The sequence below is a fragment of the Aegilops tauschii genome, chromosome 2, assembly GCF_002575655.3.
Source record: "Aegilops tauschii subsp. strangulata cultivar AL8/78 chromosome 2, Aet v6.0, whole genome shotgun sequence".
NCBI lineage: Eukaryota > Viridiplantae > Streptophyta > Magnoliopsida > Poales > Poaceae > Aegilops > Aegilops tauschii.
In genome coordinates, this window is record NC_053036.3 from 62,757,721 (window position 1) to 62,780,853 (window position 23,133).

The 23,133-nt window shown below is 47.4% G+C and overlaps 1 protein-coding gene across 1 annotated transcript; it reads right to left on the bottom strand.

Moving 5' to 3' along the window:
• Positions 1-14,513: 14,513 nt before the first annotated feature.
• LOC109779917 (uncharacterized) lies at positions 14,514-16,075 on the bottom strand. Its single transcript, XM_020338522.4, has one exon. The coding sequence runs from the start codon at positions 15,774-15,776 to the stop codon at positions 14,946-14,948; it is 831 nt and encodes a 276-aa protein (XP_020194111.1). The 5' UTR covers positions 15,777-16,075; the 3' UTR covers positions 14,514-14,945.
• Between the last annotated feature and the right edge of the window lie 7,058 nt (positions 16,076-23,133).

Consider the following 23,133-nt stretch of genomic DNA (forward strand, 5'->3'; position numbering starts at 1 on the left):
GCATGCATAGGAGCCTGCAGTTGCTGGTGAACTTGCAGATAATGACTCCATTTCAAGGACAAGCAACCGGTTGGACGGATTGCTGGCTCTAGAAAAAAGGAAAGAGATGGGTCGGCCAACAACCAGTAGGGAGAAAGCTCCATATGAAGGATTGAGCAAACAGACCAGATTTTGCACAATATGCCGTAGGCAAGGACACAAGCGAACAACTTGTCCGGATCATGGAGATGTCCCAAAGCAGCCTCGAAAGCCTGCTAGATGCAAAATTGTGGTGTCGAAGGGCATCGACGAAACAATTGTAATAAAGCAATGGAACTAAGAATAGCAGGAGGGATTTAGGAAAATCAAGAAGATAAATGGTGTATGCAAACTTGTAATCTAGGCTGTGAACTCTGGGCATGTTTTGTGTGTGCTTGGCTATATGTTGGTTGGATGTGAACTCAAAAATTATGGTTGTTCGGTTCAGTACTTTACTGTGCGTTTTCATCCTGTGCAATTTCCCTGTTGTAGTTCTCAAATGGGTTGTCACTGTACCAGAGTTGCCAAGCGTACATGTTTTTAATTTTTGGGGCTGTTGGAAGCGTACCATGTTCTCAAATGGTGTGTTGTACGCTGGCTGTGTGTGGCCCTGGGCCATTGTTTCGACAAATATCTTTCTAGAAACATTTCGTGTGGTGGACTATTGTAAATGTGAGTTGCCTTGGCATGATAACTGGGGTTGGATGCCAAGTGTCAGTGTGCATGTAGATCCTAAAATTTGAAATTTGAAGACGACGAGCGAGGATTGGTTCTTTGCTAGCTTGGGACGGGCATTCAAATGAGAAGAATGGGGGCGCCATTGCCTTGCTTGCTAGGAGATGGAGGCATTAGATGTCGATGTGTACGGGTCAGTTTTGACAGCATTCACACGGATCGACAACGCGCAGGAGGTGCGTACTCTCTCTGTCTTGGAGGAAGACTGAAACCATGGTTAACAGGTCTCTCGAGAAGCTATTGCTTCTGAATCTAGTGTGAACCAGTTAGCAGCTACGCATTCGACTAGCGGGATAGAATGTGAGCTGTCCGTAGAATTCTTGAAGGTATCGAATATCTTTTGTATGTAGTTCTGAAGATTTGATTCCACGTCAATACGTCTTGCTAATGGAAACGATTGTAAAACCGGCGTCCTCTTTATCTGTTTTGCAGCGGAGATCACCCATCCATATGGCTTCGGATCCGGCTAGTGGGTACGGAGGTGATGCCAGACTAGAGGCCGCGATGGAACCGGAGCAGCCTCTGGAGTCTTGTAGTGGAAGGAGCTAGGTGTGGGTCCGGGTGGACAACGGCCGTTGAGCAGCCAACGTTTGAGCAGTGGACCAAGATTCGCTCTCCTCATCTGAGCCGGCGCTGAGGGAGTGACGGCCGTTGCATTGACGACGACAGCTGGGTGGGCCACGATGCGGGAAAAAGCAGCGCATACATGTCCATATACGGGCTGAAATACCTGCAGCAGTGAGAATCTCAACAACAGTTGACTGCTATGATATCGAGTCCATCTGAGCTCGAGCTTAGAATAGGACTTTCGGTAACCTTCCCCGTACTTCTACAAAAACACTTCATCTCAGTTAAAAAAAACACTTCGTCTTTAAAAAAAGGAACGTCGTGTATCCTGTCAGTCACGACGTCTTAAATAAAAAAAGTCCCACAGAACAAAGTGAAGAACACATCAATAATCGATCAATGGAGAGTTGTCCAGCCAAACAATCAGATTGATGTGTACACAAGGTCACATGAGTTTCTTTTACTAGCACAATGTCCGTGCGTTGCAACGGAACCATTGGCTTAGAGGTCGTGAAATAATGTTAGTGTCCTTTATGACCGTTGCATGATTTACAATTAGAAAAAATAGCAAAAATACGGTGAGAGACATGCATCGTTAGAGACCATGATAGCTTCACACAATAAAAGGGTTCAATGACATTTGACCGAACACTTGGCGGGCATTGTGTCCGCCATGGACGGCGTTAACAGGGGCAGAGGGTACTTGATTGTGGACGGATCCTGGGTGGATGTTGGCGTAGTCCAACGCGGGCGGGCGTGTGGGTTGGGGTTGCGGACACCTGACAATGCCTGTGCGGCGGCCGGAAATGTGCACTGATAGCGTCGGACGAGAAGATTGAGATGCAGAGTAAGGGGGAGTAGGAGCGGAGTGGAAGAAGATTGGCTCGTGAGGGGGATTTGAGTTGGTTGGAGGTGTCGGAGTCTACGTGGCGGAGATCCGAACGCCCGCAAGTTTGCATCCAGTTTGCAGGAATTCAGACAAGCGGATAAGTCCGCGGACAGTGGGTCCATGTTGGATGGCAAACTACGTCCGTACAACTCCGTCCAGACATCCAAACGTTTTGAAGGTACTCAGTCCTGGACATTTCGAAGGTCGTGTTGCTGAAAAACACACATGTCATTCTTCAGGAAAGAAATACTCCCTCTGTAAAGAAGTAAAAAAGTATAAGAGCGTTTGGATCACTAAAAGTAGTGATCCAAACGCTCTTATATTTCTTTACGAAGGGAGGGAGTAGATCCTGAATTATTTGACACTGGCAGCACCGTCCACCCACCACGACGCCAATGCCCATGGCGGCTACCGAAATGGCATCCACGTCCTGCTCTGTCCGGACGTACCAGCTCAGCTAGCGTCTCTCTTCGGCTGAGTCTCGCAGTCGCACGGCGCCTCGCCTGCCCGCCCCCATTCCCGGCTCTCCGCAGAACACGCATGTGTGCGCCGCGCTGATTTCACCGCGCACCGGCGCATGCAGGAGCCATGCGGGCGGGCATCGGACGCAGGGGCCGGAGCACGGGATCGGGCCATCAGCCATGCATGGGCTGCGAAGTCTGAGTAACTCAGACCGATGGCGAGACATTTGTACGCTGGCGCTTGTTCGCTTGCCAAACATGTGTGCCTGATGCCTCTGCCGCCCCCATGCACGCGCGAGGGCCTGAGACCGAGAGGCTGATCGCGATGCCACTTGCAACTCCTGATGGCCTGATCCCTGACGCACGGCTGAAGAAAACTCGACTCACATCGCACCACTTGTGGGCTGTTGTCTTTCTGCTGAGAACCCATCACACGTTTTCCATAGTTTCTTTGCTCACGCTCTCTGGCCTCTGGGTGGATGCTCCATGGCTCCATGCCCTGATCATCCATTGTAGTATTCTGATGAGTGGATCTCCCTAAAAGTCGGGTCTGCTCATTGCAGCCACCGGGCGGGCACGAGGAAGGAAGGGGCCCTGCTGCTCCTGTGTGATGATCCCTGCCCGTCGTCCCATCGGCATTGCAGGCTAGACCAGGAGGATCCGTCCATCTTTTCCCGCACGTCACGCCTCAGCAAGTCAGCGGCGTCAGGCGACGGCCCATGCACACATATGCGATGGGAAAACTGACACATCACACATCAATCTTACAGCATGTACGCCCGTCCACTTCCCTCGCCTGAGGACTGATGGTGCAGTAGCCCTGCTCCATCGTGCATGCATGTCGGATCCCCTTGTCCGATTGCTGCTCAGTTCGCTGCGTGGAAACAGCAATGTTTTACTGAATTCTGCTGCCCCGTTTTTCCTTCAACCTCGTGCCAAATCCTTTTTCTTTTTTTGTGCGGGAAGTGCCAGGTCCATGCTTTTCTCTGAACATTGCAGGGGCACCATGCCTGCCTCTCAAATGGAACTTCCAATTTTCCACATTTGTTTGTTTGTTATAAAATGTGGAAGGTTTCTGTAAGAAAAGGTAGGCATATTGTGATTTGTGAACCATCCTTTATTCTTTTCTTTAAAATGAAAAATATTCTTCCTTTGCTGAATTGCTCTACAAAAATAGTGCAAGGTTACTCCGTTTAAAAGTTGCTCCCTACTTTAGCCCCATATTATGAATTATTCCCCATTTACTCTGTTTAACCCAACTTTTCTCGTCGCATATCTTATCCAGTTGTTAGGATCAGCTGACTCAGACAACATGTCGCGAGATGTTTTATAGATGAATTCTAATATTTTCCTCCGTAAAATTCCTAAAATAATATTATAAAATTGGACACAAGATTTCCATTTTAGTGATTCTAAGTATGTTGAAGATTTTCAATCACCTTAAGTTCAATTGAAAAACTTGGAGTTAGATAAGTTTAAATTATGAGCAAATTACAACATTATTTCATTATAACTCCGCTGATTTTGGAACAGATAATACATAAATTTTAGGACAATCATTGTAATTATTTTCTAACATGTTTTGACTTGGTGTTGATGTAATGTTCAATTCGGCAAGCACATGGTCCTGCTAAATATGCCTAAGGGAAAACTTGTCAAACAGGGTTAAATGTTGAATTATAAAACACGTGGTGGTAAGGAGGTAAATTGCCGGTGTAGATTCTGTCAAACCTTTTGGTAGGTTATCGCGACTAGTCGGAAGTCCAGAGCGGAAACATGAGATCGGTTTACCTAGGTTCGGGCTATCACGGTTGAGGCAATACCCTACTCTTTCTCTTGTTGTATTGACTGGAAGGGGTACAAAGTACAGATGAGATAGTAATGAGCATAGGTATACCGAAGGGTGAAGATTGTGTGCCCCCTGCCCCGGCTTACAAAGGGTGCCCGGGGCTAGGTTTACAAGTCCTAGTCGGTATCTAAGGCGGTGGAGGAGTCCTCCTGGACATCGGCTTTCTTGTTCTTTCCTTCTAAAGGTCCCACGTGTCGGCATGATGGCTCGGTGCGCTTTTCGACCTTGGGGGCCTCGGGCCAGCATGATGAGCCGGCTTTCGGTGGCATGAGGCACCCCTAGGTCACAACTGTTGGAAATATGCCCTAGAGGCAATAATAAATTGGTTATTATTATATTTCCTTGTTCATGATAATCGTTCATTATCCATGCTAAAATTGTATTGATAGGAAACTCAGATACATGTGTGGATACATAGACAACACCATGTCCCTAGTAAGCCTCTAGTTGACTAGCTCGTTGATCAATAGATGGTTACGGTTTCCTGACCATGGGCATTGGATGTCGTTGATAACGGGATCACATCATTAGGAGAATGATGTGATGGACCAGACCCAATCCTAAGCCTAGCACAAGATCGTGTAGTTGGTTTGCTAAGAGCTTTTCTAATGTCAAGTATCAGTTCCTTAGACCATGAGATTGTGCAACTCCCGGATACCGTAGGAATGCTTTGGGTGTACCAAACGTCACAACGTAACTGGATGGCTATAAAGGTGCACTACAGGTATCTCCGAAAGTGTCTGTTGGGTTGGCACGAATCGAGACTGGGATTTGTCACTCCGTGTAAACGGAGAGGTATCTCTGGGCCCACTCGGTAGGACATCATCATAATGTGCACAATGTGACCAAGGAGTTGATCACGGGATGATGTGTTACGGAACGAGTAAAGAGACTTGCCGGTAACGAGATTGAACAAGGTATCGGGATACCGACGATCGAATCTCGGGCAAGTAACATACCGATTGACAAAGGGAATTGTATACGGGATTGATTGAATCCCCGACATCGTGGTTCATCCGATGAGATCATCGTGGAACATGTGGGAGCCAACATGGGTATCCAGATCCCGCTGTTGGTTATTGGCCGGAGAACGTCTCGGTCATGTCTGCATGGTTCCCGAACCCGTAGGGTCTACACACTTAAGGTTCGATGACGCTAGGGTTATAGGGAATAGATATACGTGGTTACCCAATGTTGTTCGGAGTCCCGGATGAGATCCCGGACATCACGAGGAGTTCCGGAATGGTCCGGAGGTAAAGATTTATATATGGGAAGTCCTGTTTTGGTCACCGGAAAAGTTTCGGGTGCTATCGGTAACGTACCGGGACCACCGGGAGGGTCCCGGGGGTCCACCAGGTGGGTCCACTGGCCCCAGAGGGCTGCGTGGGCCAAGTGTGGGAAGGGACCAGCCCCTAGGTGGGCTGGTGCGCCTCCCACAAGGGGCCCAAGGCGCAGGGAAGGGGGGAAGGGGGAAACCCTAGGCTCAGATGGGCCTAAGACCCACCTAGTGGTGCGCCCCCTCTCTCCCCCCTTGGCCGCCCCTCCAAGTCCCATCTAGGGCTGGCCGCCCCCTTGGGGGGAACCCTAGATGGGGGCGCAGCCCCTCCCCCTCCCCTATATATAGTGGGGGTTTTGGGGCTGCCATAGACATGAGAACATCTCTCTCTTTGGCGCAGCCCTACCCCTCCCCCTCCTCGTCTCCCGCAGTGCTTGGCGAAGCCCTGCTGGAGTGCCACGCTCCTCCATCACCACCACGCCGTCGTGCTGCTGCTGGACGGAGTCTTCCCCAACCTCTCCCTCTCTCCTTGCTGGATCAAGGCGTGGGAGACGTCACCGGGTTGCACGTGTGTTGAACGCGGAGGCGCCGTGGTTCGGCGCTTAGATCGGAATCAACCGCGATCTGAATCGCTACGAGTACGACTCCTTCATCCGCATTCTTGCAACGCTTCCGCATCGCGATCTACAAGAGTATGTAGATGCACTCCCCTTCCCCTCGTTGCTAGATTACTCCATAGATTGATCTTGGTGATGCGTAGAAAATTTTGAATTTCCGCTACGTTCCCCAACAGTGGCATCATGAGCTAGGTCTATGCGTAGTTTCTATGCACAAGTAGAACACAAAGTAGTTGTGGGCGTCGATTTTTCAATTTACTTGCCGTTACTAGTCTTATCTTGATTCGGCGGCATCGTGGGATGAAGCGGCCCGGACCGACCTTACACGTACACTTACGTGAGACAGGTTCCACCGACTGACATGCACTAGTTGCATAAGGTGGCTAGCGGGTGTCCGTCTCTCCCACTTTAGTCGGATCGGATTCGATGAAAAGGGTCCTTATGAAGGGTAAATAGAAATTGGCATACCACGTTGTGGTTTTTGCGTAGGTAAGAAACGTTCTTGCTAGAAACCCATAGCAGCCACGTAAAACATGCAACAACAATTAGAGGACGTCTAACTTGTGTTTGCAGGGTATGCTATGTGATGTGATATGGGCCAAAAGGATGTGATGAATGATATATGTGATGTATGAGATTGATCATGTTCTTGTAATAGGGATCACGACTTGCATGTCGATGAGTATGACAACCGGCAGGAGCCATAGGAGTTGTCTTAATTTATTGTATGACCTGCGTGTCAATGAAAACGCCATGTAATTACTTTACTTTATTGCTAACCGTTAGCCATAGTAGTAGAAGTAATAGTTGGCGAGACAACTTCATGAAGACACGATGATGGAGATCATGGTGTCATGCCGGTGACGAAGGTGATCATGCCGCGCCTCGAAGATGGAGATCAAAGGCGCAGGATGATATTGGCTATATCACGTCACTTTATGATTTGCATGTGATGTTTGTCATGTTTACATCTTATTTGCTTAGAATGACGGTAGCATAAATAAGATGATTCCTCACTAAAATTTCAAGAGACGTGTTCCCCCTAACTGTGCACCGTTGCGAAGGTTCGTTGTTTCAAAGCACCACGTGATGATCGGGTGTGATAGATTCTAACGTTTGAATACAACGGGTGTTGACGAGCCTAGCATGTACAGACATGGCCTCGGAACACATGCGAAACACTTAGGTTGACTTGACGAGCCTAGCATGTACAGACATGGCCTCGGAACACAAGAGACTGAAAGGTCGAACATGAGTCGTATAGTAGATACGATCAACATGGAGATGTTCAATCTGTCTCACGTGATGATCGGACACGGCCTAGTTTGACTCGGATCATGTATCACTTAGATGACTAGAGGGATGTCTATCTGAGTGGGAGTTCATTAAATAATTAGATGAACTTAATTATCATGAACATAGTCAAAAGGTCTTTGCAAATTATGTCATAGCTTACGCTTTAGTTCTACTGTTTAAGATATGTTCCTAGAGAAAAATTTAGTTGAAAGTTGATAGTAGCAATTATGTGGACTGGGTCCGTGAACTAAGGATTGTCCTCATTGCTGCACAGAAGGCTTATGTCCTTAATGCACCGCTCGGTGTGATGAACCTCAGCGTCGTCTGTAGATATTGCGAAACATCTGACATACACGTTTTGATGACTACGTGATAGTTCAGTGCGTAATGCTAACGGTTTAGAATTGTGGCACGAAAGACGTTTTTTGAAACGTCGCAGAACATATGAGATGTTCCGCAGACTGAAATTGGGATTTCAGACTAGTTCCCACGTCAAGAGGTATGAGACCTCTGACAAGTTTCTTAAGCCTGCAGACTAAGAGAGAAAAGCTCAATCATTGAGCATGTGCTCAGATTGTCTGAGTACCACAATCGCTTGAATCGAGTGGGAGTTAATCTTCCAGATGAGATAGTGATGGTTCTCCATAGTCACTGCCACCAAGCTATTAGAGCTTCGTGATGAACTATAACATATCAGGGATAGACATGATGATCCTTGAGCAACTCGCGATGTTTGACACCGCGAAAGTAGAAATCAAGAAGGAGCATCAATTGTTGATGGTTAGTAAAACCACTAGTTTCTAGAAGGGCAAGGGCAAAAGGGATACTTCATGAAACAGCAAATCATTTGCTGCTCTAGTGAAGAATCCCAAGGTTGAACCCAAACCCGAGACTAAGTGCTTCTGTAATGAGGGGAACGGTCACTGAAGCAGAACTACCCTAGATACTTGGTAGATGAGAAGGCAGGCAAGGTCGACAGAAGTATATTGGATATACATTATATGAATGTGTACTTTACTAGTACTCCTAGCAGCACCAGGGTATTAGATATCGGTTCGATTGCTAAGTCTTAGTAACTCGAAATAAAAGCTGCGGAATAAACGGAGACTAGCTAAAGGTGAGATGACGATATGTGTTGGAAGTGTTTCCAAGGTTGATGTGATCAAGCATCGCATGCTCCCTCTAGCATCGAGATTGGTGTTAAACCTAAATAATTGTTATTTGGTGTTTGCGTTGAGCATAAACATGATTGGATTATGTTTATCGCAATACGGTTATTCATTTAAGGAGAATAATGGTTACTCTGTTTATTTGAATAATACCTTCAATGGTCTTGCACCTAAAAATGAATCTCGATCGCAGTGATACACATGTTCGTGCCAAAAAGATATAAAATAGTAATGATAGTACCACATACTTGTGGCACTGCCATTTGAGTCATATTGGTATAGAACGCATGAAGAATCTCCATGTAGATGGATCTTTGGACTCACTCGATTTTGAAAAGATTGAGACATGCGAACCATGTCTATTGGTATATATGCATGAAGAAACTCCATGCAGATGGATCGTTTGGACTCACTTGATTTTGAATCACTTGAGACATGCAAATCATACCACATGGGCAAGATGACTGAAAGCCTCGTTTTCAGTAAGATGGAACAAGAGAGCAACTTGTTGGAAGTAATACATTTTGATGTGTGCAGTCCAATGAGTGCTGAGGCACGCAGTGGATATCGATATGTTCTTACTTCACAGATGATTTGAGTAGATGCTGAGAATATTTACTTGATGAAACACAAGTCTGAATTATTGGAAGGTTCAAGTAATTTCGGAGTGAAGTTGAAGATCGTCGTGACAAGAGGATAAAATGTCTATGATATGATCATAGAGATATCTGAGTTACGAGTTTGGCACACAATTAAGACATTGTGGAAAGTGTTTCACAATTGATACCGCCTGGAACACCACAGTGTGATGGTGTGTCCGAACATCATAACTTCACCCTATTGGATATGGTGCATACCATGATGTCTCTTATCGAATTACCACTATCGTTTATGGGTTAGGCATTAGAGACAACCGCATTCACTTTAAAAGGGGCACCACGCAATTCCGTTGAGACGACACCGTTTAGAGAAACCTAAGTTGTCGTTTCTTAAAAGTTTGGGGCTGCGATGCTTATGTGAAAAAGTTTCAGGCTGATAAGCACGAACCCAAAGCGGATAAATGCATCTTCATAGAATACCCAAAACAGTTGGGTATACCTCCTATTTCAGATCTGGAAGCAAAAGTAATTGCTTCTAGAAACGGTCCTTTCTCGAGGAAAAGTTTCTCTCGAAAGAATTGAGTAGGAGGATGGTGGAGACTTGATGAGGTTATTGAACCGACACTTCAACTAGTGTGTAGAAGGGCACGGGAAGTTGTTCCAGTGGCACCTATACCAATTGAAGTGGAAGCTTATGATAGTGATCATGAAACTTCGGATCAAGTCACTACCAAAACTCGTAGGTCGACTGGGATATGTACTACTCCTGAGTGGTACGATAATCCTGTCTTAGATATCACGTTGTTAGACAATACTGAACCTACGAGCTATGGAGAAGCGATGGTGGGCCCGGATTCCGACGAATGGCTCGAGGCCATGAAATCCGAGAGAGGATCCATTTATAAAAGCAAAGTATAGACTTTGGAAGAAATACTTGATGGTCGTAAAGCTGTTGGGTGTAGATGGATTTTAAAAGGAAGACAGACAATGATAGTAAGTGTCACCATTAAGAAAGCTCGGCTTGTCGTTAAGATGTTTTCCGACAAGTTCAAGGAGTTGACTACGATGAGACTTTCTCACTCGTAGCGATGCTAAGAGTCTGTTGGAATTGTATTAGCAGTTACTGCATTATTTATGAAATCTTGCAGATAGGATATCAAAACATTGTTTCCTCGACGATTTTCTTGAGGAAAGGTTGTATGTGATACAATCAGAAGATTTTTTGTCAATCCTGAAAGATGCTAACAAGTATGCAGAGCTCCAGCAATCCTTCTAAGGACTGGAGTAAGCATCTCGGAGTTGGAATGTACGCTTTGATGAGATGATCAAAGATTTTGGGTTTATACAAAGTTTATGAGAAACTTGTATTTCCAAAGAAGTGAGTGGGAGCACTATAGAATTTCTGATGAGTATATGTTGTTGACATATTGTTGATCAGAGATGATGTAGAATTTCTGGAAAGCATAAAGGGTTGTTTGAAAGGAGTTTTTCAAGGGAAGACCTGGATAAAGCTGCTTACATATTGGGCATCAAGATCTATAGAGATAGATCAAGACACCTGATGATACTTTCAAAGAATACATACCGTGACAAGATTTTGAAGGAGTTCAAAATAGACCAGCAAAGAAGGAGTTCTTGGCTGTGTTACAAGGTGTGAGTATTGAGTAAGACTCAAGACCTGACCACAGCAGAAGTGAGAGAAAGGACGAAGGTCGTCCCCTATGCTTTAGACGTAGGCTCTACAGTATGCTATGCTGTGTACCGCACATGAAGTGTGCCTTGCCATGAGTTGGTCAAGGGGTACAATAGTGATCCGGAAATGGATCACATGGCAGCGGTCGAACTTATCCTTAGTATCTAGTGGACTAAGGAATTTTCTCGATTATGGAGGTGAAAAGGAGTTCGTCGTAAAGGGTTACGTCGATGCGAACTTTGACACTAATCCGGATGACTCTGAGTAGTAAACCGGATTCGTATAGTAGAGCAGTTATTTGAAATGGCTCCAAGTAGCGCGTGGTAGCATCCACAAGATGACATAGATATTCGTAAAGCACACACAGATCTGAAAGGTTCAGACCCGTTGACTAATAACCTCTCTCACAAGCATAACATGATCAAACCAGAACTCATTGAGTGTTAATCACATGGTGATGTGAACTAGATTATTGACTCTAGTGCAAGTGGGAGACTGTTGGAAATATGCCCTAGAGGCAATAATAAATTGGTTATTATTATATTTCCTTGTTCATGATAATCGTTCATTATCCATGCTAAAATTGTATTGATAGGAAACTCAGATACATGTGTGGATACATAGACAACACCATGTCCCTAGTAAGCCTCTAGTTGACTAGCTCGTTGATCAATAGATGGTTACGGTTTCCTGACCATGGACATTGGATGTCGTTGATAACGGGATCACATCATTAGGAGAATGATGTGATGGACAAGACCCAATCCTAAGCCTAGCACAAGATCATGTAGTTCGTTTGCTAAGAGCTTTTCTAATGTCAAGTATCAGTTCCTTAGACCATGAGATTGTGCAACTCCCGGATACCGTAGGAATGCTTTGGGTATACCAAACGTCACAACGTAACTGGGTGGCTATAAAGGTGCACTACAGGTATCTCCGAAAGTGTCTGTTGGGTTGGCACGAATCGAGACTGGAATTTGTCACTCCGTGTAAACGGAGAGGTATCTCTGGGCCCACTCGGTAGGACATCATCATAATGTGCATAATGTGACCAAGGAGTTGATCACGGGATGATGTGTTACGGAACGAGTAAAGAGATTTGCTGGTAACGAGATTGAACAAGGTATCGGGATACCGACGATCGAATCTCGGGCAAGTAACATACTGATTGACAAAGGGAATTGTATACGGGATTGATTGAATCCCCGACATCGTGGTTCATCCGATGAGATCATCGTGGAACATGTGGGAGCCAACATGGGTATCCAGATCCCGCTGTTGGTTATTGGCCGGAGAACGTCTCGGTCATGTCTGCATGGTTCCCGAACCCGTAGGGTCTACACACTTAAGGTTCGATGACGCTAGGGTTATAGGGAATAGATATATTTGGTTACTGAATGTTGTTCGGAGTCCCGGATGAGATCCCGGACGTCACGAGGAGTTCCGGAATGGTCCGGAGGTAAAGATTTATATATGGGAAGTCCTGTTTTGGTCACCGAAAAAGTTTCGGGTGCTATCGGTAACGTACCGGGACCACCGGGAGGGTCCCGGGGGTCCACTGGCCCCAGAGGGCTGCGTGGGCCTAGTGTGGGAAGGGACCAGCCCCTAGGTGGGCTGGTGCGCCTCCCACAAGGGGCCCAAGGCGCAGGGAAGGGGGAAGGGGGAAACCCTAGGCTCAGATGGGCCTAAGGCCCACCTAGTGGTGCGCCCCCCTCTCTCCCCCCTTGGCCGCCCCTCCAAGTCCCATCTAGGGCTGGCCGCACCCCTTGGGGGGAACCCTAGATGGGGGCGCAGCCCCTCCCCCTCCCCTATATATAGTGGGGGTTTTGGGGCTGCCATAGACATGAGAACATCTCTCTCTTTGGCGCAGCCCTACCCCTCTACCTCCTCGTCTCCCGCAGTGCTTGGCGAAGCCCTGCTGGAGTGCCACGCTCCTCCATCACCACCACGCCGTCGTGCTGCTGCTGGACGGAGTCTTCCCCAACCTCTCCCTCTCTCCTTGCTGGATCAAGGCGTGGGAGACGTCACCGGGTTGCACGTGTGTTGAACGCGGAGGCGCCGTGGTTCGGCGCTTAGATCGGAATCAACCGCGATCTGAATCGCTACAAGTACGACTCCTTCATCCGCGTTCTTGCAACGCTTCCGCATCGCGATCTACAAGGGTATGTAGATGCACTCCCCTTCCCCTCGTTGCTAGATTACTCCATAGATTGATCTTGGTGATGCGTAGAAAATTTTGAATTTCCGCTACGTTCCCCAACAACAACACCGTCATGAATGAAGGGTGAATTTTATGAAATGGATATTTTTTTATGTATGGGGTCAATCCTATATTCTACTATATAACTAAATATGTGACTCACACTAACACATTTCTCTCAACATGGAGCCTTTTATAAATGCGAAAAGACCCACTTCAACATGCAACCATGCATGGAGAGATGTTTTTCACTATATGATGCTACTTGTTTTCTATAAATATTTTAGAATTATGTAATAAATAATATGGATTTTACTTTCGGTCTCATAATATTAGCCAAACACTCATGTTCCATATAACCAAATCTCATTGAATTATATTGCAACCAATTCCCGCAGCAATATGCGGGGTACCATTTAATAAATTGTAAAAGGTGAGACAATCTCCTTTTTTATTTCACCCTAGCCGCCAGAGGCAGCCAACAAGTGGAACTACCAGGTGCCCTAGACATTGGCGTCATCGAGTTTCCTCACCTCCATCATCTGCTCATGTCGTGCCGAGAAAAGGGGACTTTGGTACCTTGTTGTGTGTGTCTTAAGTAGTTTATATATCTTGGTTAGGTCTTTGGTTATCCATGGCTTCGGCTCCAACAGTGGGGAATAAGCTTCCTTTGGATCTTCCATCAAAGAGGTAGTTATCCCGGGTACCGATATTTGATTTGATAGGTGGTGTTTGCGCCGTCTCAGGTCCGAAGAGCGAGCAACTCGTGTTTCTTCGTGTTGGCGTCAAGGTAATGATCCTCATCTTCCGGCTCTTTTCAATAGTGGTGTTGTGGGCAGCCAGTGGCGTCGACATCGGAAGACTAACCCTTGGGGATCAATGTGATGTTCCCTCGGATGTTTTTGCGGCTGCGCCTAGATTGTGGCCTCTTTTTGCTTCGTTTGGGTGCATATCGCTCTCCAGAGGTTCATGCCCAGCTGTACCTTAGCTGTATCTTATATTTTTAGTGGAATTTTCTTGTCTTTCCGGGATGCCTTGTATTGATCAAATTATTGTATGGAGATAACAAATCGCACGTTCTTTTTATCTTCTTTTCTTTTTTCCTCGCAAAAAAAAAAGATGGAAAGAACGGTCGGACGCACGCTAGGAAAGGTACTATCAGTAATAACTTACCCGAATTTTTGTACATGTGCATGTCGTGTCACACCGTATATGCGTAGATGCTTCCACAGCTACCTAGTCCGTACTCCACTTAGCATCAACGGAGCAGCAACAAGAAGAAAAATCCGAGATGGTGTTCTTCCAGCATGAACAAATTCTGACGCAGGTAGGCCTACTCGGCTACTCCTATCTGTAAAGACAGCAGACAGCACACGATCGATGAGAACGGCTTGAACCAGAGCAGAGCACCCCGTGACGCGCGTGCGCTCGTCGATCCTCCGGCTTTGCAGAATCGCAGCAGCGAGCAACCATCGATCGAGCAAGCCGCGGCCATGGGGATTCGCCCCAAGAAACTTTCACAGACCACCGCCATTTTCGTACTACTGTACACGGGCACACGTGGTGTGTAGCTGGCTTAGCCAGCCAGCCCGTGCGACGGCGGCGGCCTGTGCTTGGCGGTGCTGGTGGGCGCGTCGTCGAGCCAGGCGCGCCGGAAGGCGGCGACGATGGCGCGGTGGTGCTCGGAGGCGTTGAGGGCGAGGTAGCACGCGAGCAGCTCCTCGAGGCCCCGCGGCGAGGCGCGGACGTCGTCGTTGGCCGCGATCATCTCCGCCATGCTCGCCAGGAAGTCCTCCTCCGGGTCCGCCGACTCCTTCACCACCACCAGGCTCTCCTGCAGCCAGCGCCGCCGCCTCGCTTGTCGCCTCCGCGGCCCGGTGGTCGCCATCGCCGGGGGCTGCGCGTCCGCCGGCCTTCTCCCCATCCGCCCGCCGCTCGCCTTCACGTAGAGCCGCGGCCGCCGCCGCGCCCTGGCCGTCGGTGACGCGCCGCCGCTCCCCGAGACCTCCTCCTCCTCCCCGTCCTCCTTTCTGCCGGCCGGTTTGGTGAGGATGGGCCGCAGCTTGAGCTCCGGCATCGCCCTGAGCCCGTCGAACCGGTCGGCCGCGGCCCGCGCCACGGTGACCACGTCGAAGACGATGTCGCTCGGCTGCGGGCTGCGCGGGAACTGCGTGTCCCGGCGCTTGGGCGGAATCGGAATCCCCTTGACAGCTCCACGCTCGCCGCTGGGGACGTAGTAGGACGCCCTGTTCGGGGTGCACGGAGGCGGCACCGGCACCTCCCGCGACGACGCCGACGACGGCGGCGGGGTCACCACCGCCGGAGCACGATCGCCTCTTGCGATCTCGCCGGCGTCGCCTCCTCGCTTGCGCCGCAGCCTGTAGAACCAGGAGGCCGGCGGTGGCATCGTCGTGGCACGAGAGGGCGTCAGGCTTGAGGTCTCACGCTAGCTAGCTCTCCACTCTGGCTTTGTGTTGCACTCGCTGTGCTGTACAGTGGGGAGGCTGGGGGAGAATGTGGAGTGAGCTGCCGCGCGTGCACTTTTTATGGCGCGAAGGCTCGCCGCGGGTGGCGGTCGACAGACACAAAGCCGCGGTGGAAAAGCGCGAGCGGCGTCACATAACAATCTGGCATCTGTTCCGGCGGGGAGCCCGTCCGATTAGGATATCCCGAAAACGCTTGCACCTCATGCTAAATCTATTTCTTTTCTCCTTACATTGTTCATTTTAAATGCGTAGCTCACTGTCTTGCGTGGCACAGATTGCGTCGTAACATCTGCTGTAAACTGTGTGGCAAACAGACACTGTCAACTTGTGTCAAGTGCGCAATTATTTTACAGTAGCACGAACCGACGGACCCGGACTAATTGAGCACGGAACATGGTCCACAAAGGTCAAAACGTCTGATTTGAATTCGACAGACATGTGTAGGCCGGGGACTGATCGAAGACCGGGGAGAGACGAGGCGAGGCCGGCCGGACCACGCTGCCACCTCCCCAGCTTTTTACCATAGGCCTGCAACGGCCACTGATTATTGTCTGTACCCAGCATTTTTGCACATGAGTTTCTTCACAGCAGGAGATAAGCGAGTGGTTAGTAGGTAGGAGTGTGAACCAAGTTACTACGTAGTTCTTGAGGCAGGGGCAGCCATGATTCGGTGCCTGCAGGGGACATGAGCGCTTCCAAAAGTCCAGGCTCTGGTCCACCACGCATCAGTGTGCGGCTTCGCTTTGCTTTGGTTTGGCCCGGCCCTCGTGTGGGCCGGGGGCAATTAGTTAGCCGCGCTGCGCACGATCTTGTTAGAGATCGCACAGCTAGCTTAGCTAGTGATGCAGCCAGTCATCTGCTACTGCTAGAATTCTAGATGCTCCGCGCAGTTGCACCTGCAGCTTCGCTCCATCGCCTGCATCGTGGCATGGGGGAACCAGTGCGCTTTTCTCTTCCTTGCTGTGGTCAGTATACTACTGATGAAGATATTCAGAAGTGTGCTGCACTTCAAACAGACAAGTTCAGGGCACAAATGTCCTAGACGGATGACGGTTAAATATAATTAAATCAGTGGTTGATCCCCACGCGGGAGCATGCAGACGAATCATTCAGTAGTATCTATGATCGCGCTCATGATTTCGCGGCGCGGTTTGCCGCGGATCTCCTCCTCGCTGGATTCCTCCTGCCAGTGGTTGCGGGGACACTAGCTACGAGAGGGATCACCCTCGCGCGTCGCGACTACTCCCTCCGTTCCAAAATACACGACTCAACTTTATACTAACTATAGTACAAAGTTGGGTCATCTATTTTGGAAGAAGGGAGTAGATCACTAGACGGCCGCAGTACAGTCCAGTCCCAGTCCCTGTCCAGTCCACCGGTGCTATCTAGCTAGCTGCTGGTACCAAGTGAAGTTTAGCATGCCAAAACTGCCACTGTAATCGCGGATTTGCGGTGGCCGAGCCAGCAACCACCGGTCTACTACCTGCGTAGCCCAACTCATGGAACGGGGAAGAAGTCAGTGGACATGAAACAGCACCCTGAAGCTCTGTCCGAGTGCACAGTGCAGGTGAGGTCGGCAGGTGGAGTTAAATGGCGGCGTCTCCTCCGTTAGGTAGGTACGAGCGACACCAATCACAGCTGAAGAGAATTTTAGAAACGAGAGGGAATTTAGTGAGGGCCGCGGCATGATTGTGGCTTTGCAAATCCTACTCGAACGCCATCATTGCGATGATCACGATCGCAGACGGCGGGTTTATATGCGCGCGCGCAGGCGGAGGTTTCAGTCATGGCGATCGATCATTGTGGTTGTTAAGGGATTGACACGTTTGTGGGCCGGCGTTTTACTTTCAATCATGCAGCAAGTCTAATACTCCTATATAGTATACTCCTATATAGTATACTTACAACACAGGTTTGATTGCTGACGCAATACGCACGAAGATACTGCATGTATCTAGTAGCATGTGCATCTCTTGTCGGTTGCAACGTTCCGACGCGCCTCAAGGGTGGTTGTTAAGGGATTGACACGTAGTACATACATGTATAGAACCGCTAAGGAATTATTTGTACTACATTTTGTAGGAATCATGCGAATCAAAAAGGTCCTTTTTTTTTGAAGAGAACAATTGCTATTCCATTACAGAGACCTGCTGGTTAAATCCCCAGCTACAGAGTTCATTACAAGTTCAGGAAACTGGCCTAACCAGATTTCATACATGCCATCTCCTAAGCTAGCTCCATGTGCTGCTAAGACATGCGCTGCATTGTTACAAGACCTAGGGCATACATAAAGTTTTACATTCTCAAAAGCGACTCTCAGTTGAAATTTTATCTCTTGGAACAAGGCTCCGAGTGGCGCTAGGTCATAATCCTCACTTGAAATTGCTTGCTTCAGCACTGTGGAATCCATTTCGAAGATGACTTGGTTGAAACCCATCTTGGCTGTTGCATTGAGCGCATTTAGTAGTGCTAGTGCTTCAGCATGAAGGGCATCCGAGACGTGTTCCAGGTTTCCTGCACCTGCAGCTAAAAGTAAACCATACTCATCTCTTACCACTAGTAGAAAAAGGGTCATTTGTCCCGGTTCATAAGGACCTTTAGTCCCGGTTCTGAAACCGGGACTAAAGGGTCATTACTAAAGCCTCCCCCTTTAGTCCCGGTTCTTACCACGTGGCCGCTGTCTGGAGCTCCACCTTTAGTCCCGGTTGGTAACACCAACCGATACTAAAGGTATTTTTACAAAAAAAATTAATTTTTTTATTTTTTTTATTTTTTTTTCGATTTTCAAATTTCTGAATTATTTTCCAATGTAATCTCTAATCACCCCTCATCACTGCTTAATTTAACCTCTAATCTCTAATCACCCATCATCATTCCAAATCATCTAACTTCCCGGCCGGTCACCCATCCTCTGACTACTCCAGCCTGAGTACGCTTAACTTTCGGGTTCTATTCCCCCTCGTTTCCAAGTCTGCACTTGTTGTTTACCTAACAATAGAAAGATGTCAATCCTATTAACCCTCAGGAGTTTAGCTTGAGCATGAAGTCACATGTTTCACTGTTTGAGTTTGAAACTATTATTCTAAAAAACAATAATTATTTAGTAACACTAATATTTCTTCAATAAGTAGTTTGACCATAGTTTGACCACGGTTTGACCAGATTGGACCAAAATTCAAAAAATTGAAATAATTATTTAGTAACACTAATATTCTTGAATAATTATGTAGTAACACTAATATTTCTTGAATAAGTAGTTTGACCATAGTTTGACCAGATTTGACCACAGTTTGACCAGATTTGACCAAAATTCTAAAAAACTGTAATAATTATTTAGTAACACTAATACTATTGAATAATTATTTAGTAACACTAATACTTCTTGAATAAGTAGTTTGACCAAAGTTTGACCTGATTTAACCAAAATTCAATTTTTTTTTTAAATTTGAGCATAACTTTTTTTCCTTTTAGAATTTGAGGATTCTAAAAATTTGCAAACAGGTCATAGGCTGTCAAAATCGGATGCGGATTTTTGTGCTGAACATTTTGATATATTATACGTTTTTTTCTGACATCGTATGCAAAAGTTATAGCCGTTTTACATTTTCCCTACACTTTTTGCAAAACATGTTCAAATTTAAGTTTTTAAATTTTCCTAACTAGTACATGTAGTAACATAACTACATCTGGAAGGATTTTAATTTTTGAAGTTTTTATCATTTTCTTTAGCTTTTTACAAAACTGAAAAGGCGATGGGAGGGGGGGTAGAGTTTGAAAATGGGACCTTTAGTACCGGTTCGTGCCACGAACCGGTACTAATGTCTCAAACCCCATTAGTACCGGTTGGTGGCTCGAACCGGGACTAAAGGTCTAACCTTTAGTACCAGTTGGTGCCACGAACCGGTACTAATGGGCATCGCAACCTTTAGTCCCGGTTCGTGGCACCAACCGGGACTAAAGGTCCCATTTGAACCGGGACTAATGCCTGTACGGTGCCCTAGCCGCTCGAACCAAAGCCCTGTTTTCTACTAGTGTACAGTAAACCCCCATCCTCCAGCATGCGTTCCTTTGTGAAATGCACCATCAGTATTTACTTTCAAAAACTCACCTGGTGGAGGAGTCCACTTTTGGATGTTTGTTTGCTTTGGGATCATCCTCCGCTGCTTCAGGCTCCTGTATTCATAAGTATGGTAATTAATAGAAGATACTATGTCATCTAGGCATTTGATTTTCTCTCCAGCATTGGCTTTGTTTCTTTGATGCCAAACTAACCAAAGTAAGATACACACTTTCATACATTCCTCCTCATTTAGCCGAAACACTTCTTCCAATAGACACAGAGGATTTGTGCACAACAACAAATTCAGCCTGATAGGTTCCATTTGGGATAAACCACAAATCTTTTTCACAAATTTGCATTTCAGGAAGCAATGCCCTCCATCCTCATCAAATCTAAAGCAAACTGGGCATCGTGTATCCACTTCCAAACCCCTCTGCTTTAGTTTCATTCTTAAGGGTAAACTATAAGTTGCTAGACACCATAAGAAGTGGAGTATCTTACCTGGCAGGGGGGCCCCAAAGTTTTCCCCAGTTGAAATTTGTACCTTCATTATTACTCCATGTACTAGATGCCTGTCCCCGAGACGATTCTTGTTCTGCACAGTCCAAAGCCACCTTATAAGCTGATTTCACCGAAAATAATCCTTTCTTGTCATAATGCCAAGCGATGAAATCACTAGTGTGCTCCTCGATTGGAATTTGTAGGATTATCTCAGCATCTTCAGTGTTGAAGGTTTGCTGCACCAACTACTTGTCCCAAGTGTTTGTGGCTGGATCAATGAGTTCTACAACTCTTGTGACCAGGTGTCTTCCTCTCACAGAGGTAACTCTTCTAGTGCTGCCTGTTGGTATCCACGGATCTGACCAGATATTTATGCTTCTACCATCGCCCACTCGCCAAATCAATCCCTTTTTCAAAAGCTCAACTCCTTTTAGGATGCTACGCCATGTGTACGACATTCCATTCTTCGGCTTCGCTTAGATTATACTACTCTCTGGATGGTATTTTGCTGCAAGTACTCTTGCACACAAGGAGGAAGGAGATTGGAGGAGGCGCCATGCTTGTCTTGCCAACATTGCCATGTTGAAATGATGTAGATCCCTGAAACCCAGGCCTCCCACTCTCTTTGGTTTAGATAGCTTCTCCCAGCTTGTCCAATGTATCTTGTTAACTCTGTCCATTTGGCTCCACCAATATTTGCAGATCATGGAACTGAGATCCTCACATAATGCTTTAGTTATATCGAAGCAGGACATTGTGTACACTGGTATAGCCTGAGCTGCCGCTTTAATAAGTACCTCCTTTCCAGACTTTGAAAGTAATTTTTCCTTCCACCCCTGAATTTTATTCCATATCTTCTCCTTTATATAAATGAAAGTTCTTTTTTTTGCCCTCCCTACATAAGCCGGCATTCCCAAATATCTTCCTTTGAGACCTTCAGATAGTATATGCATAGTGTCCATCACCTCTTTCTTATGATTTTGATTTGTATTCTTACTGAAAAGGATAGCTGATTATAATAAATGGTTATTATTATATTTCTTTGTTCATGGTAATTGTCTATTGTTCATGCTATAATTGTATTGTCCGGAAATCGTAATACATGTGTGAATACATAGACCACAACGTGTCCCTAGTAAGCCTCTAGTTGACTAGCTCGTTGATCAACAGATAGTCATGGTTTCCTGACTATGGACATTGGATGTCATTGATAACGGGATCACATCATTAGGAGAATGATGTGATGGACAAGACCCAATCCTAAGCATAGCATAAAAGATCGTGTAGTTTCGTTTGCTAGAGCTTTTCCAATGTCAAGTATCTTTTCCTTAGACCATGAGATCGTGCAACTCCCGGATACCGTAGGAGTGCTTTGGGTGTGCCAAACGTCACAACGTAACTGGGTGACTATAAAGGTGCACTACGGGTATCTCCGAAAGTGTCTGTTGGGTTGGCACGGATCGAGACTGGGATTTGTCACTCCGTGTGACGGAGAGGTATCTCTGGGCCCACTCGGTAATGCATCATCATAATGAGCTCAATGTGACTAAGGCGTTAGTCACGGGATCATGCTTTGCGGTACGAGTAAAGAGACTTGCCGGTAACGAGATTGAACAAGGTATTGGGATACCGATGATCGAATCTCGGGCAAGTAACATACCGATTGACAAAGGGAATTGCATACGGGATTGATTGAATCCTCGACATCATGGTTCATCCGATGAGATCATCGTGGAACATGTGGGAGCCAACATGGGTATCCAGATCCCGCTGTTGGTTATTGACCGGAGAGGCGTCTCGGTCATGTCTGCATGTCTCCCGAACCCGTAGGGTCTACACACTTAAGGTTCGGTGACGCTAGGGTTGTAGAGATATGAGTATGCGAAAACCCGAAAGTTGTTCGGAGTCCCGAATGAGATCCCGGACGTCACGAGGAGTTCCGGAATGGTCCGGAGGTGAAGGATTATATATAGGAAGTCAAGTTTCGGCCACCGGGAAAGTTTCGGGGGTTACCGGTATTGTACCGGGACCACCGGAAGGGTCCCGGGGGTCCACCGGGTGGGGCCACCTATCCCGGAGGGCCCCGTGGGCTGAAGTGGGAAGGGAACCAGCCCCTAGTGGGCTGGGTGCCCCCCCATGGGTCTCCCCCCTGCGCCTAGGGTTGGAAACCCTAGGGTGGGGGGGCGCCCCACTTGCCTTGGGGGGCAAGGCACCCCCCTGGCCGCCGCCCCCCATCCATATGGGATCCCTGGCCGGCGCCCCCCCCTTCCCAGCGGGCCTATATAAAGGGCGGGGGGAGGGAGGGCAGCAAACACACAGCCTTGGGCGCCTCCCTCCTCCCTTGCTACACCTCTCTTTCTCATAGAAGCTCGGCGAAGCCCTGCCGGTATCCCGCTACATCCACCACCACGCCGTCGTGCTGCTGGATCTCCATCAACCTCTCCTTCCCCCTTGCTGGATCAAGAAGGAGGAGACGTCGCTGCACCGTACGTGTGTTGAACGCGGAGGTGCCGTCCGTTCGGCACTCGGTCATCGGTGATTTGAATCACGGCGAGTACGACTCCGTCATCCACGTTCATTGGAACGCTTCCGCTCGCGATCTACAAGGGTATGTAGATGCACTCCTTTCCCCTCGTTGCTAGTATACTCCATAGATGCATCTTGGTGAGCGTAGGAAAATTTTAAAATTATGCTACGATTCCCAACACTATAATCTA

Bases quoted from the DNA above. Each gene is read 5' to 3' on its own strand.
- LOC109779917 (XM_020338522.4), bottom strand. From the start codon at position 15,776: ATGCCACCGCCGGCCTCCTGGTTCTACAGGCTGCGGCGCAAGCGAGGA.